The following is a 17248-nucleotide window of genomic DNA, read 5'->3' on the forward strand; positions in this document are numbered from 1 at the left end:
TTACCCAGGCAAATATAAATGCACTAGAGTTACAAAGTTATCATACAAATCAATAAGCAAAAGGAGTATAATAACATCAGAAAAACCTACACAGAATACCGTTCTTCCACAAACGGTTGAAGGGGTGAGTGGAGCCTCAAAAACCAGGACTAAGAGGGGGTCTCACCCCAGCCTCGTCTAGATGGGGATGGGTGCAAAAAGGTCCGCACTTCGCCTTGGCCACTCCCAGTCACATCCTGCACTGCAGGGGAGAAGTGTGCACTAAAAGTGTGGGGGTGGAATTGGTTTTCCTCCAGCCCCCTTTTCGTGGTTGATTATGGGCCTGAGAGTCCTGGCCCCATCGTGAACACTGCTAGTATCCCGTCATATCCATTTGCTTGACCACGGCCTTAGTTTTGGTGCCTGTTACACATACCTTTTTGAGGGACAAAACTGTGACTCCTAACTCTTACGGGAAACACTATAGCCTGACAACTGACATGCTACCATCTGCCAGCCATGCACTGATATGGGCATGAAACCATTAGAAGAAATCTGTTCCTCAACATGCTCAATTTACAAAAGCTCTTTGTTTCTATTAGTGCCAGTGGGCACCACTGATAACAGATAATGAGTTAGTGTGTACGGGATAAAAACGCTATTCCAGGATCAAAATATTTCCGTACTTCATTTAATCAATCACAATGCAATTCTGCAGACTGGCTTTCTAATGCCCCTCTTGTATTTAATAATTTACCATGAATGTTGCAAGTGTCTTTAAGTCAACCCTACATACTGCGTTGAAGGGCAGCTGCATTGGCTTGAATGGAAAGTGAGACACTCACCGGCTAACTAATGGAGAGCATGTTGCACAAGCCTATGGTCGCTAATCAATAATTAATGAGCCCAAAGAAAACTGCTAGTATGGCAAAGTCTCTATTAGTTCGTGTGATAGCCGGACCTAAACTAGAAACTATGATCGGGAAGGAGGACAAAGGCTTTAAAAGGCTACATGATGCACTTAAATGAATATAGAATGTTACCTATTTTGGTGGATCACAAACATATTAAACCAGCTATCCTCATCTTCCTTGGGCCGAAGCATTGTCACTTGTTTATTGACAAACATTCGATAGAGTCTTTCATCTGGAATTGACCCTGGAACAAATTAAAGCAATCATACATTTGAAAAGAAGCAATGGAGTAGATAACAAAAACATTTCTACCCAATTAGAAGACCTATCAAAGAAACCTGAACAACTTTATCTGTCACTTAGATCTAACACGTTAATACGATTTCTACCAAGACTTATGTCAATATATTCACATCTACACCCTCCCAACCCCTTCCACTTCAGCGCTCGTTTTCTTTTAGCAAAGAATTTGTCAAAAGAAGAAGGTGCAAACAGACACTGGAAGTATGCACACTTTCAGTGGGAGTGTGCACACATTCTCCAGTGACAAATTATGATATGTAGACGATCAAGGAAGTTTTTCCTTACTACTGCACATTGAAGTGGGATTTTCTAATTCCTGTTGTTTAGTATTAGTAGTCTAGCATATTATGTAGTTACCATGCTAACACTAGTTTACAAGTTACATATAGCAAACTGCAAGCTAGCATGCTGAACATGATACAAATGCTGTGCACGTAAATTAAAGGCCTGATTTACAAAATCCTTTACCTGCCCAGGTACAACTTGGGTATTCCAAAAATCTGAATTTTCAGGTTTTTATGTCAGCAAATGTGGTTTCCAACTGTGCAAATATGATATTAAAATAAATTTTTAGCGTCATAAATGTATGAGTTGGGTGGGAAACGTGTGCCACATGTGCAGTGGCAGGGGGCACCATTGGGAAATAAATGAACACCCACAGCACCATTTCACTGTGGGAATGTGCAAACCATCCCACACGTTTTTTGAGCCAATTAGCTCAGCTATACTTTGTGCCAAAAAACTTGGTTTCTGGGTAAATCTTTCAGTTGAAAATGACCAAATCCCCTCATCCTAAAGTAGGCGGACTCAGATCATACTGTGCTGCCGTCACGTTTGTGTGGGGTGTATGAAAACCACTTCAATCTTTTTCTGCCAGAATATTTCCTTACCAAATTCTGGGGAGGAGGCACTTCCACTCCACTGGCATGAAACTCCACAGTGCGTCTTTAGACCTGTGTGTATTTTATTCAGTGTCTGAAGTTATCAGCGAGGTATAATAAAGTTTCACCTGTAAGCCTTGTCCTAAGTCAATTTTTAAGTGCTGCCGTCACTTTTGTGTGGGGTGTATTAAAGACACTTCAATCTTTTTCTGCCAGAATATTTCCTTACCAAATTCTGGGGAGGAGGCACTTCCCCTCCACTGGCATGAAACTCCACAGTGCGTCTTTAGACCGGTGTGTATTTTATTCAGTGTCTGAAGTTATCAGCGAGGTATAATAAAGTTTCACCTGTGAGCCTTGTCCTAAGTCAATTTTTAAGTATTTGTGGCCTTGGGAGCTGTTCCTCCTCTGTGCCATTCCCAGGAAAAAATGTATTCAGTATTGTTATATTATTCTCACACAGATGCCATGTTACCTGCATTTCTCAGGCAGCAGTGCTTTTCCATTAAGGCTTGAGTTGACCTGTGATGGGGACACCTACTGATGCATAAGTAGGTTTCTACACCTGCAAGACGTTCGAAGAGTCTACGCACTCTCCCTGGACATCCAAGGCAACGGACCATGGCTGCACAGAAAACAGGCCATGGCTGTTACACGCAATTGCTTCTAACACATCTAGACTGCCAAAGATTGGAGCCCGGCCAAAGTTCATGACTGCCTTCATGCATCACTGCAATTTAATTAATATGGGGAGGGGGAAGTTACAAACAAAACCAACGCTACAAGTTTTGGTCCCTTCCTGTTTTGTCGAAGATATAAAAAAAACAAGCATTTGCAATGCAATAGGTCTCGCAGTTACACGAGTTAACGCTATTGGCACTGTAAATGACAATGCCTTTTATTTATGTTTTTAAAACAAAAATAAAAATAAAAGGCCTTGTTATTTGCAATGTCAATAGCTTAAACTTGCGTAAATGCGAGACCTACTGCATTGCAAATGCTTGTTTTACACTGGGTTTGACACATGTCAGTGAAGACTGTGTTGGATAAGTGTGGGACAATCTTCGTATATGAACGGTGCTGTGTGCCTTTGCAAATAGGTGGTTGGTCGTAAAGTATCTTACCAGTGCCAAAAATTGGATGCACAAAAGCATTTATTTTAGCTGAGGAGGAAACATACAGCCCCTGAGTGCAATCTCTCAAGTCTATGAGGGGGACCCTTGTATCTTCCCAAAATAACTTGGAAAAATATATGCGACGGCACGTTGAGAATTGCCTTGTACTTTGGTGTGGGTGTCTTCAAATGGCACAATTTCAACAGCGTGGACCACAAAACAAGTTAGACTTGTTACTTACATACAGTTGTTAGCAACACATCCCTGCTCAAGTTCTTGTAAATAGGGAAGTGCTCTGATCCTGTTCTGTGCACGAGCTTCGTGCTGGGGAGGACTTGACACTGGCCTGCACCCACGACTACTTGGGGAACTGAACTTTCATGTCTTACCAGGATCACATCGGAGTTACAGGGGGTGAGCTGCTGTATCTCACAGCCGCTGGGGAACTCCAATTTCCAAAACCCCCGGCTGCACCTCCAGCTGCCTGCAATATACATTATAAAAGATAAGACGAGAGAACAATCACCGCCGCAGCCCGGAGGAAAACACCGGAAGCAGATGTCCGGCCCGCCGCCTGGTTGTGGGCGGGGCCGGGAAGAGGTGTGTCCGCTCCCACTGCTTTGCGGAAGCTTTGCCTGTTGTGACCGTTGTGACCGGAGATGCCGTGCCAGCCATGGCGGGGGGGGCCCCGTGCAGAAGAGGGAGCCCCCGCTGGAGAAGGAGAGACCGGCCCGCCGCCGAGCACCAGCCAACCCGGTGAGTACCGAATAGAGAGGAGGGGCGTGAGGCCTCATGTATGCGGCGGCCGGGGGCGCTTCTATGTATGCGGCGGCGGGGTGGGGGGGGGGGTGGGGGGGGGGGTGTCTCTGAATGTGTGTGTGCGGGTGTGTAGGTGCGCTCCTGCGTGGGTGCGGCGGGGGGGGGCCCGTGCAGAAGAGGGAGCCCCCGCTGGAGAAGGAGAGACCGGCCCGCCGCCGAGCGCCAGCCAACCCGGTGAGTACCGAATAGAGAGGAGGGGCGTGAGGCCTCATGTATGCGGCGGCTGGGGGCGCTTCTATGTATGCGGCGGCGGGGGGGGGGGTGGTGGTGGTGGTGTCTCTGAATGTGTGTGTGCGGGTGTGTAGGTGCGCTCCTGCGTGGGTGGGGTGCGCGCGCGTTTCTGTGTGTGTGTGGGCCTTCCTGCCTGCGTGTGCATGTGTGTGTCTGTGGCAGGGGATGTGCACGGCGCCGGCTGGGCGTGCGCGCTCACGAGGTCAAATCTCGGCCTGCAAAAGCGCGTGGCACTTTGCTGTCCACATTCCCCCAAAAGTAACAGCATTAGTTGTCTCGCCCTAGACAGCAAAGCTTCGCTTTGCTTTCGTCTAGGCGAGACCTAAAAAGGACACATGTTGTTACAAAATTGCCATGAGTCAGTTTTCTTGCCAGTGTAGGTTGATGAGCCTGCATTAGGCTCTGACAGAAGCAGCTATCAAAGAAATTGAAACAAAGTGCATGCACCGCAACTGCCTGAGCCCAGCTCCCACAGCTGCTCCCCAGCCTGGCCAATTCCCGGGCGCAAAAGGCATAAAAAAGAGGACATGTGGGTGGCGCCTGACTTGATAAACAGCATGCCTTGTGAAGCACCATTTTAGAATCCTAGGGCCTCAGCAAAACATTAGCATTTAATCATTTCAGATTGTCGATTTTATTTGTAATAATGAACCACCATAAGATGATTAAGAACGAAATTTAAACAAGTTACAAAATCGTACAGCATTGGCGCCAGAGCGGGTGAGGAGTTGGATAAATAATGACACATATTATAGTACGATCTGCGAAGGAAAAAAAGCAACAGGGTTGGGGGCGGGTGGTAGAAGACAGAGCGAGTGAACACATGAGCCCTTGTGTAAAGTGCCTAAAGACAAAGAAAAAATGAGATCCTAAAACGGAAGAAGTGGATGGACACAAGTACTTGGTCCATGCTCTGGGAGATGGCCAAACACAGAAAGACGCATGACGCATTCATGCTATGGGCAAAAGGAAATGAAGAGTACGAGAGCAACGTAGAAGCAAACAAATGGTAAGCCAGTGGGTGGGCGTAACCCACTGATCGTTAACATGTCTTGAAGAGACGGTGCATGCGCTGCTTAGCCAAGCCCTAAAAATATTGCTTTCTGAGCAGAGATGTTTTTTTCTGCCTAATTTGGTGTAATGCTGTTCATTAATTTTTACTCTTTCGATACCCAAAATTCCTATGGGAAACTGCTTAGGGAATTACATTTTGGGACCCCTCCTCCCCCCTGTGTCTATACCCCATTAGACAGATCACCATAAAACATTTCAGTAAAGAGCTGAAGTGGATGAAAGATTTGTCAAACGGTACTAGTTATTAGCAAAACAAAAAAGCACTTTCTATGAAAACTATGACAACTATAAATGACATATGTAGTTACATTGTGTAAGGTGAAAACAGTTGAAAGGTTTATAATTTCGCCTCACGTAGGCAAGCAGGTGTGAATGAGGATAAAGATTTGTCACATGTAACAGCAACGAGAGAACTAAATGGGTGTTTTGGAATAAAACTGAATGTGATTCTAGACCAATACAGGTTATTTTTGAGTGGGCAACTTTGGTGCTGCATCATAGATCAGTAAGTTACAAGGTTGAAAGTTTTGATTGCAAATTGTATTTTTACAGGTGATTTGGACACAAGCATTTGGGAAAGCTAATAGTTCTAGCCTTTGTGAAGTACTGGCTTTGCCAATGGTTTTAGCCATGAATGAAAAGACAAATGTGGAAACTAATAGTGAAGTGAGTGCTGAAAGCAAAGTTGAAAGAAAGATGAGGAAGCGAATGTCAAGACAATTAAGAAGTAAAGTAGGAAAATGAATAAGAAGCAGAGAAGATTTTAAAGGAGTGTGTTATACTTGTGGTAGCATTAGTCACATGGTTAGCAACAAAAGTTCTCTTGTGAGTGCACATAATACAGTTTGGTGGATTTGATGATTTTAGCATTGCAGAGATCCAATGGGCTGGCAGTAGGTTTGAAAGTGTTGGCGAGCCCATTGATTGTGTTTTCAATTACATAGGTAAAATCCCAAGAGGGGAGGAGATGTCCAGAAACTTCACATTTTCCAGTGGGCAGTAAGAAGGTTGCATGTCAGAAGGACGTTTGATGGTTTTATCATTAAATGGGACATAAGGTCTTTACAGAGCTGTAGTGAATGGTAATCTTGAGGGTCAGGTGATGGGGTTGAGACAGCTTCTTCTTAAACCCCGAAGAGTTCTTTTGAAGAGTTGATGGATTCAACTATACAAGACTGGAAGTAGGCTTTTCTTTAGTGCTACATATAGCCAAACTGTAACCTTTATAGTGGAAGCGTCTGGATGCCAATTTTATCAGATGAGAGTCACAACATTTCCCACTTTCTTTTAACAGTTCAACCTTTTTTTTATTTTAGGAGTCGGAGATCTTCAGAGAATCAATTGTTTGTCTGGCTATGCAAGATTTGATCTTGATTGTAGTAAAGGTACAAGCTCAAAGTACAAATTAATGTGACATGCAGTCCATTAAGATAATACTGCAAACCACTTATGTAGTACCTAACATAACTGGACTAAAATAAACATAATATAGTGCAATGTCAGCACAGACAACAAGAAGAGCACCACTATCGATTGCAAAGTAGAATGTCAATATGCCTTTTTAAACACATTAGAAACTAGTTGTGTGTAGCTTACACAAAGCCTTCAGTAAGCAAAAAAAAAGCGAGAGATAAAAGCTTCTGTTCATTGCTGTCAATTGGGAAGGGGTCATTTTCTTGATCTTCTGCATCCCCCACCGCAGTGGATGACAGGAGGCAGTTAAAAGTCAGATAAAAAGCTGCAGTCTTCCTCGCAACCTTTGGGTCTCCAAAGACTTTAGGGCATGTACATATGGTAGACGGAAGGAGCGGTGCCATCGCAACCCACCCTCTTCTAAGTCTCTCATGGTTCGGTACAGATTTGGAGGGGACAGAGGATTCTCAGTCAAGTAAGGCAAAGTCTCTTCACATCACCTGCTCTTTGCCCTCTAAGAGTGTGACAGGCAGGGCTCAGGAGTTGGTCAACCTCTAGGTTCAAGTGACATCTTCACTCTCATGGTCCATAACACCCTAAAGCCCTTGATGCAAAACAACCCCACTGCTGTTATTTGGCTGTTTGCCGTTACAGATTTTGCAACTGCTACCTCAGTGAAACAGCAGGAGAGGCATAACTGGTGAAGAGCGTAGTTTACAAGACAGTAATACAGACGTAAGTAGTTTCATTTGGGCCAAAACGTGTCTGCGAAGGAATACCCCCGCATCAGTGTGTAATTTTAAACGTGTAATTGCTGGAGGCCACACTTTTACCCAGAAGTCTGCGGCCGGCGCATCTAATCTTGGGGTGTCAGATACCGCATAGTCTTGATTCCACCACCTGCGCTTTATCTAATCCTTGAAGGTTCTTTTTCATCCCTGATTTCTACTTTGAAACAGTTTTTGGGACTTTTTCATCCTCCTTATTTCTCCCTTTCCAGCGGGTCTCGCCTGCACCCACCGGCTCAAACGAAGCACTGCACAACACTGCTCCTGCAAATGGAGCACAGGGTGCGAATTGCCAATTGACACCCCAAAAGGGATGTGCAAATAAAAACTAAGACTAAAAATGCAACATAAAAGTAGAAAATTAGTTAGTGATGTTTAGTATAGAAACAAGAATCTTACCTAACCCATAAAGAGCAATCTTTGTCCTGCCTTTCTGAAGCAGAACAGGACTTATGTCTATTTTCTCTACGGATGTTGAGCGGCCAAAATGATTTACCAATCCTGCACAGCTTAAAATATCCAAAGCACAAAGTGCGTCTGCCTAGAGAAAGGGGAAAAAAATTAAATGAGATACAAGGTCCCCTGATGCACAACTTGTCTTATTCTCTTTTGTTAAGCAAGACGAAATTATTATTATTAAGAAGTTTTAAATAGCTCTGGCCGAGCCAACGGGAATCGGGGAGCTTTACAACAGTTTTTTGCAAGATTCATACAATAGAGTAGTGTTGGTTCTGAAGTCCAAGTGTGCTGTGCAGCATTAATTTGTACGAGAGTCCTGAGATAACCTCATTGAGTGCACGTTGTCTTGGGTTGAGCCTCTTTTTGGGGGGGGACAGGAAGGGGCCAAAGAGGGGGGAGGAGGTAGGTATTTGTGATACAATGTCTGGGAGCAACGGTAAGCAAGGATTTGTGTTAAGGCAGAAGCTATCCATTCGGCAGGGAGGGGTTGAGGAAGAGGACTTTTAGGTGTTTTTTTTATTTTGTGAAGGACGAGATAGTTCTGATGTCTGCTCGGATGAAGTTCCAGATTTTGGGCGCGTTTCCGGTGAAGGACTGTGGGGCAGATTTTTGTGTGCGTGTTTTCATAGGGATGAGAAGTAGGGTATTGGAGCTCCTCAGGTTCCTTGTCTGACCAGCCCTCTTGAGTTTGGCGGCCAGGTAGTCAGGTTAGCCTGTGTGCAGGGCTTTGTGCGCGAGGCAGGCAGTTCTGAAGCAGGCACGCAATTCGACTGGGAGCCATTTTTGTTCTCTGAGTGCTGGTGAACTGTGATTGTATTTCCTAATTCCAGTGACAATTCTGGCTGCTGCGTTGAGAGTTGTTTTGAGGGGAGCTAGGTGAGATTTTGTGGTATCAGTAAGGGTTTTATTCCCATAGTCGAGTCTGGATAGCACCAGGGATTGGGTGGCTTGTTTGAGGTCTTTGGTTGGGATGAATGGTTTTATTTTGTTGAGTAGCATCAGATTGAGGAAGGCACTCTTTGCAGAGTTTTTAATGTGTTTGGAAATGTCGAGTTTTGAGACTAGGGTGATTCCTAAGGAGTTTACAGAGTTTGCCAGAGTGAGATTGCCGTTGAGAGCATCTATAGCTTTTAGCCATTCTGAAATTTGAGGGTACTCTTCTTTGTTGGTGATTAGGAGGATCTCAGTTTTGTCCTGAGTGAGTTGTAAGTGGTTTAGAGACAGCCAGTATTGTATTTCTTATAGAGTATCATTGAGTCAGTGAATGTCATCTATGGAGGAGGTTTCTAGATAGATCTAGGTGTCGTCTGCATATAGGTGGAAAGGGAGAATGGCATTTTTAAGTATGGCGGTGCGGGGCTCCAGTTGTGGTGAGAGTACTGAACCTTGGGAGATGCCCCTGCTGACAGGGTGTAGGTCGGAAGTAAAGTTTTTGATTTTTATCCTTTGTGAGCGGCTGTGTAAGAAGGAGGAGAACCAGAGTAGGACCACCTCATCAGCACCTACCCTTTCTTGTGAAGCCTTGATGAGTAGTTGGGTGATCAACCATATCAAAGGCTGCCGACAGGTCCAGGAGAATGAGTAGGCAGCATTGATCGGTATTGAGGGATTTGTGGATATCGTCTGTGATGTTAAGGATCACGGTCTCGGTGGTAAAGCCTTTCCTGAAACTCGATTGGCGGGGATCAAGAAGGTTGATGTTGTCCATGTGCCGAGTCAGTTGTAGGAGGACGCATTTTTCAAGGATTTTGGATAGGAGGGGGAGATTGGAGACAGGTCTGAAGTTATTCATGTCCTTGGAGTCAAGTCTTGTGTTTTTTTAGTAGTGTCGTCACTTGGCCAACTTTGAGGCATTCAACTATGATGTCGGGGAGCTGTATATGATCTTTCACCAGAACAGGGCTCTGGAGAGTTTCAGTCTTATGGTCGATTGGGTGGGTATAGGGTCAAGGACGTAAGAGGCGGGTTTGGAGGTGGAGATCAGTTTGAGGATCTCGGCTTCCGAGATCGGGTGGAAGGACTTCCATGTTTTCGTGGGGGGCTTGCACGTGCTGCCTATTGTCAGTGGGGGCAAGTTTTTGCAGGCGAGGTTGACGTTGATGTCCAGTGGGAGCTCAAGCTTGACGAAGTTTTCGCACAGGTCCTTGGAGGCCTGCATTGAGGATTCTGGGGGCTTGGAGGTTTGTTGTCTGATAATTTTGAACAGTTCGTTTGGCCTGTTTTCTGCGCTGTCCATGGCGGAGCAGAAAAAGGTAGATTTTTCACTGCTGATGTGTTTTTTGTATTTCCTTCGAGCTGCTTTGAGTTGTTCGTGTAGGCTTGTGGAGGGGTTGCTCCTCCATAGTCTTTCTGTAGCCTCTAAGTTGACTCTTTTCATTGTTAATGTCCGTGTTGAACCATGATCTGGATGGGATGTTCCTGATATTTTTTTAGTTTCAGGGGGGCTACTTGGTCTAGAATGGATGTCATGGTTGTGTTGTTGTGGGAGGTGAGTTCTGTTGTGGATAGATCATCCGTGGAGGCAGTGAAGATGGAGTTAAGCCTAACCTATAGGTCAGTCATGTTGATCTGAGTGAAGTTTCTAGTCCATTTGGGAGGGTCTTGAGTGGGGGGTTGGAATGTGATCGGTAGAGTGAGGTGGAATAGGATTAAGTGGTGATCGGACCCATCCATGGGCAGCGTGTGTTCTATCGTGACTGTGTCGCGTTGAGCGTTAATGCCATCTAGGATTGCTCCTTTGTTGTGAGTTTCCTCTGAGCAGTGTTGGGTAAGGTTATTGCTGTGTAGCAGCTCATTCATTTTCTGGATTACCAAATTGTTTTCTTCATTCCAGTGTAGAAGGAGGTCACCCAGAATTAAGTTGTTCGCATCTCGGAGAGAGCAGTGGGCAATCAGGTCGGTGGGACAGGGGTTCACTGAATACGGTGGTGTTGCCTGGGGGGTGGTAGATAAGGTGGCAGATTAGTGTTTTGTTGTTGCTAGTGTTAATGTTGGTGGTTAGGCATTCAAAGGTGTTGTAATACACGAAATGTGCAATGCTAAAATGTGAAGTGTCTTTTTTTGTATTACAAAGGGACTACTTTGATATGAACAACATCGAAGACGTAATGCAGAAGTATACATGTAGGCTGTCTTCATTCATACATACTTTTCGTCTGGACGATTATCTCTGCTGTATAGCAAAAGACCAAATCAAGACACATTTCAAGATGTGTTAGGTTTTGTATCGGTTACCACCAACCACCCTTTAAAAGATAACATTAACTGATCCTTAATGAAAGCATTTTATGTGAATTTCATCCTTGTACTTGTGCTTACAGCTGCAACTGGGCATACTGTTTAGCCATGCCTTGAGCCTACTACCCATGCCACCTTAAGCATCTACACAAGCGCCGAGAGCTCCTGAAACCATAGACTTTGGCTGTATGCAATTGGTAGTTAGTACTGAACATAGGGCCAGTTTGTCAGCCACCCTGTGTGCCTAGTCCTTGGGTCCTCATTCTCACTATGCAAGACCTTCAGCCATAGACAATGAGCTACTTCTGCATGGTGAAAAGTTGCTAGGTCCATTCATTTCATATTGAGACACACTCCTCTTACAGCATCAGTCAAAATACACTTTCTCGCCATTTACGTGCATTAAAACTTTGTTGCAGTGGAGAAACCCGACTTTGTTTTAGTGGCTATAATCAACCTTAGTAGGGTACCCGATGATGAAGAGCTCCACAATTTACACAATAGGTGCTCCTAAGATAACCCAACCTTGTTGCACTGGCTTTATTCAGTGGAGCCGGAACCCGATCATGACGCAGCTACTGGTAGTGGGTTAGGTTTTCGGTTCTTTAAAAAAAGTACCACTCTATAAGGCTAAATAGCAAAGGCTCCTAGCTTTAATCAACCTATTTGAAAGTTTGATTGGCACTTGTGTACCTGACCATTTGCTCTTCCACATTGTATACCCAATATCTTTAGTATAAAGCATTGTGTTCGGAGGCTATATTGGACATAGTCTTCCTCTCCTTCCTCTTTGTGTCATAACAAGTAAAATAAAGCAGTATTCTTTTTTTTAAAGACATGATATTGAAAAGACATTCAACATTTTGAAAAAATTGTAAATCTATTTAATGCATCTGAGCGCCCAAACTACACTACCCTCCAAAAGTAATCCTCACTATCCCGAGAGTCAAACCCCAAAAAAGAGTTTTTTTGGCCTTTCAGTACTCTAAAATGCCAGTACAGTTTACCCAGGCCATAGGGAATGGGCTTAACAGGCAAGATATGAAATGTATGCACTGACAAAGAACTAGCAGATATTAAAAAGTATTTTATGTCACAATTATAACCATGATTACTAATATTAAACCACTACTTATTACATAAACTTCAGAAAAACCAAAAGGTCTTGAGGTGCGTCTCCAGGTGCGATCCCTATTTGAAATGAAAAAGCAATATGCAGTTTATATAAGATAAGTGGTGTAAGGGGTTTCGAGATTGCAACAGGAAAATATGCAATCTGGTGGTAAAATGGAACGTGAGATGAGAGTTGTCTGAAGAATTTGGAGTAATTTCTGTACACCTTTGGCCAATGCAGCCTTCAGAACTAGTCAGTAGAGAAAGCCAACATTGGCTAGTTGATTACAGGATTATGCATGGAATGCAGGGCTGAGTTGTTTAAAGCAGGAGTAAATCTCCCAAGAAGCATCTATAAATAATGAAGTTAATCTGGAACTCAACTCCGGGGTAGACTGAAAGTCACAGGAGTCTTTGCAGGCTTCTTCCCAGAGATTCAAATAAAGCTCCTCTGCATTGTGACATGGCTCAAGGAGAAGGAGAAGGAGGAGGACAATCAAGGCAGAGAAGGAAAGAAATCACCACTAGCAGTAGCCTTTTGCCCCACTTTCCTGGGGCTGGGAAGCCTCAGTCTGAAAGACATGAGAGAGTGAGAGGGCAATCTGGGGGACTGAAGGCCAGGAAGACCAGCTGATGAGTAATAACTGACAGAATGTCAGATTGGGAATATAAAGCAGGTTTAGGAAAGCAAATGCTATGGGTATCTGAGAAGCCAAAAGCTGGATATTTCAAGACACGCCTAGCGACAGGTGGGCATACGTGCAAAGACTGTAAGTCCATGAGAACCTTGTTGGCAGCAAGGGAAGAAGGACTGCCACAAGAAAATTCCAGATTTAGAGACTGGACAGTCAAACATGAGAGCCTCTCACAGCATTGTAATCAGTTACATGATGGCCCATGGGCACTGGCTACACAGGTGAGTTTAAAGCAAAGCTGGATCAAAGAAAGATTGGTTGAGATAAAAAAGAACTACCACAGACGCACTTCAGTTTGGGGGTCTCAACCACTACTAGTGAAGCCAAAATCAGGTCCACCATAAATGTTGATTCTATGGTTCAAGAGGTAAGAACATTATACGGTTTAATATGCACCTATCAATGAAATCAAGGGACTTTAGAGCCTTGACAGTAGATTACACATTCATAATTTCAGTTCAGCATGCAGATTGAGCTGACACTATTTCAAATGAGAGCATATCTCGGAGACATAACAGATCAACAGTAAATCACGAATGACATACTAAACTCATCACACCCACTCAGTTTTTGTAGACACTGCTCTGTCACTCCCTTCTACATAGGATTTGGCTGTGTACTTCCTACCCTCTTAGACAGACTGCCAACAACTAAACATACTTACACCAGTTGGATCATCATGGTTGCCATGAACGCTAAAAACAGGAATGGAAATGTTGAGATTTTCATCCTGGTAGTTCACCCATGGAAACCTAAAAAATAGTAAACAATTTTTAACGTGTCACTGAAAAACAAACCCTCTACAGATAAAAGGTCTATAAAATACAGATATTTCTACTGAAAACAGTATATTTTGTATACAAAGTAAAAGTGGAATATATGCAGTAACAAACCTACCAAAAATGACATAAGCTTGTATTAAAAGAGGTATTGTGAATTCGGAGAAATGCAGTCTGGTAGCAACTGTATTTAAACAAATGTCTTCTAAGTGTCCAGTAAATCACAACTGTGTCTCTTGACCTTGTTGCTCCCTCCTAAATCTTTGGACTCCAATCCTCATTATTATGCTTTCCTAGCACAACTTGTCTACCAAGGGTTGCCAGTTTAGAAGAGGGAAGCAGTTACCACTTTCTTCAGGAAACCACCAGCTCCACTTCGTCATGCATGTGGGACATACCTTTATTCAACAAAGGTTGTCATCCATCAGGACTTGACCAGAAATTCACTTTTGGATCAAATGCCAGGTCCAAACCAAACAGGTTTCCACAGGTTTTCTTGTTTCTCTGCACTTGGAAGTAATTCTGAAATGTCCCCATCAGAATTAGGCCCCATCTTATCTTTCACCTGGAAGTGAGGTCTAATCAGATCCCATTGTCCAAAGCCTGGTAGTTCCGGCACTGGTTATAGACTTGTGCCAACCCATTGAGGAGTTCTGAGTGTTAATCTCTTCTCCCGCCCGTTACTTTATTTAATTTGCGCCATATAGATGTGATTGTTATGGTAGCTGGCAGGGTATCCGCGCAAGGTAATTATATATGAGGTGGGGGAGGGAGTGAGGAGATTAGGGGTTAGTATTAGTTTCTTATATAAGCTGTTGTAAGACTGATGGGAATGCTCGTCAGTCTGATTACCCTCATTGTATATGTTGGATACATCATACGCCAATTCCCAGCTGATGCGTATATCCCGCTCAATTGAATAATAAAATGAAAATAAAGATTTAAAAAAAACAAAAAAGCAATGGTAGCTCCTGCCCAACATGGGTTTAATTTTGAAAATAGCGTGCAACTTTAGTGACATTCAATGTGCTGAATTACAAGTATACACTGCTCACTGAGGCGTTTACTGACCATTGATGCATGGACCAAAGCAACACAGTATACACATCATATGTATGCACAAGGTGACATTGCAAATATTTTGTGGCAGCACATGCGGCGAGTGCCCATACGGCACCCCCGCGCCCCAGGGACTGCCACCTTCCCGGGGCAAACATATAGAAAGAGATGCGGGGCCTGCCACCTTCCTGTGGTTAATTATTAAATAAGTGTGGCGGAAGGCCTAAGGCCCTGTCTGCAGCTATAGGGATCGCCACCTCCCCGGAGATAAATGAAATTATAGTGCATGCTCTGACCCGCCCATGCAGCCCCGGGGACCACCACCTCCCCAGGGCTTAATTACATTGGAGGGGACCACGCAGCCCCCCTCGTGGAGTCTCTGATGGCCCTGGGGACCGCCACACCCCAGGGCTGGCTCCAGCAATGTCCCAGGGTGCCCATCACCAGGATATTGCAGTTTGCTATGGCTTGGCGAGTGCACCGCTCCAGCTAAGCCATAGCAAACACCACTTTCAGCAAGCGAAGGTAGAAAATGTTCTCGCTTGCTATAAGCGGAGCATGTGTCTGTTTCCCTGCAGGCTGTCAAGCGAGGAGGGAAACCGACACATTGCTTTGTGATCCAGTGAGCTCCCTAGGTCTTAAAGCAATGCCAGCACCTGCAAGAGGCGCTTTCGGCCTCCGCAGTCCCACTGGTGAGTGGAAGCCCTAGAGGCACCCACTTTAAATGGGCAGGTCCCGGGGGATGGGGACTGCGGGGCCCAATACAGCACGGGGAGGGAGGCTGCCCATCCCCCCTCCACCATCTGTAATAAGTTAGGCACCGGCGGTTGGGGTCCCTGGTCCGAAATATGCCCGGGAGGGGAGTCACGCAGCCCCTCTCCCTTATTTTTTTTTAGTAAAAAGGGGCAGGCTCCAGGGGCTAGGATCCCCAGGGCCCAAAATGGTCTAATGAAGGGGGTCACACGAACCCCTTCCTAAAAAAATAGGAAAAAGTAAAAGCCGGGAACTTGCCGGATGCCTCAACCCCTTTCCCTATCACTCTGAAAACACACCTCCTACCGCGCTGCTGGTTGGGGGATGAGGTCCCCTTAGCTGCGGAGGGTCTTTAGAGGCCAACAAGACCTTCTGTTACCTTCAGTAAGCCCTACACAGTGCGACTGCTGAGAGGTGGTTGGAGGCCATGGCCCCTTTCTCCACTACTCTGCAAATGCGCCTCTCGGCACACTACTGGTGGGGGATGAGGTCTGCTTGCCTCATGAAGGCCTCAGAACTAAAGTGGACTTCTTCCCCAAAGCAGCATTGCGCCAAGAGGCGCATATGAAGAGTGGTGGAGAAAGGGGGCATGGCCTTGGACCACCTCTCAGCAATCCAGCTGTGTGGTTCTTCCCAAGGACCCTCAAAAGCCAAGAGGACTTTATGCTCTGACTAGTAGTGCGCCAGGAGGTGCGTTTGCAGAGTGGTGAAGAAAGGGGCCATGTCCCCAAAAACCTCTCAGCAAACTCATTGTGTGAGACTTGCTGGAGGTAACAGGAGGGGTACTTGGCCCATATGCTATTCCAATTTCTTTAAGATATCACTGCCTGTATGTGGGCATGAGTGGTTGTGTGGGTGTGTGAGTGGCTGTGTGGGTTTGTAAGTGGGTGTGGGAGTGGCTGTGTTAGAAGGTTTGTGAGTTGATTGCTTGTGTGTGAGTGGTTTTGTGGGTCTGTGAGTGGGTAGGTGAGTGGCTGTAGGAGTGTGTGAGTGGTTGTGTTGGTTTGTAATTGGGTGTGTGAGTGGCTGTGAGTATGTAAGTGGGTGTGTGAGTGGTTTTGTGTATCTGTGAGTGGGTGTGTTAGTGTCTGTATGGGTGTGTGAGTGGATGTGTCGGTGGTTCGGTGTGTGAGTGGATGTGTCAGTGGTTCGGTGTGTGAGTGGATGTGTCAGTCGTTCATCGTGTGAGGGAATGTGTGAGTCTGTGAGTGGGTGCGTGTGTGATTTTATGGGTCTGTATATATGAATGGGTTGTATGGGTGTGTGAGTGGTTGTGTAAGTGGTATGGGAGTGTGTGCATGAGTGTGTGTATAAGTAGGTGTGTGGGTATGTGAATGAGTGTATGTTTTTTTTTCAATTTGGACCTGACCCATGGATCCACCCAAATCCTTTCTGATCCGATAGGATGTGGGAGGACCCGGGAGGATCTGCAGACCCTCGCACACTCCAAAAACACATTTTTGGACAATATCTTGCCCATCAGGGATCCATCACAGAGCCTCAAACAGTCCCATGGGGTTAGGGTACCTCTACCCTGAACCTTTCTATCACTTTTAAATGTTATTTTCCCCACTGGGAACCAAGTTCCGATGAACAAAACGGCGGCCACAACTTTCCTCTCAGATTGCGGCCAGCC

The 17248-nt window shown here is 45.1% G+C and overlaps 1 protein-coding gene across 1 annotated transcript in view; it reads right to left on the bottom strand.

The window, feature by feature from the left end:
* MRE11 (MRE11 double strand break repair nuclease) overlaps positions 1-17248 on the bottom strand; it is a 365919-nt gene that overhangs the window by 287322 nt on the left and 61349 nt on the right. The window contains exons 5-7 of the mRNA XM_078656972.1: positions 13686-13773; positions 7917-8058; positions 1023-1137 (exon numbers count right to left, since the gene is read on the bottom strand). Coding sequence (XP_078513098.1) covers positions 1023-1137; positions 7917-8058; positions 13686-13773 — 345 coding nt within the window. The remainder of the gene's footprint in view (positions 1-1022; positions 1138-7916; positions 8059-13685; positions 13774-17248) is intronic.

This window comes from Lissotriton helveticus, chromosome 8, assembly GCF_964261635.1.
Source record: "Lissotriton helveticus chromosome 8, aLisHel1.1, whole genome shotgun sequence".
Lineage (NCBI taxonomy): Eukaryota > Metazoa > Chordata > Amphibia > Caudata > Salamandridae > Lissotriton > Lissotriton helveticus.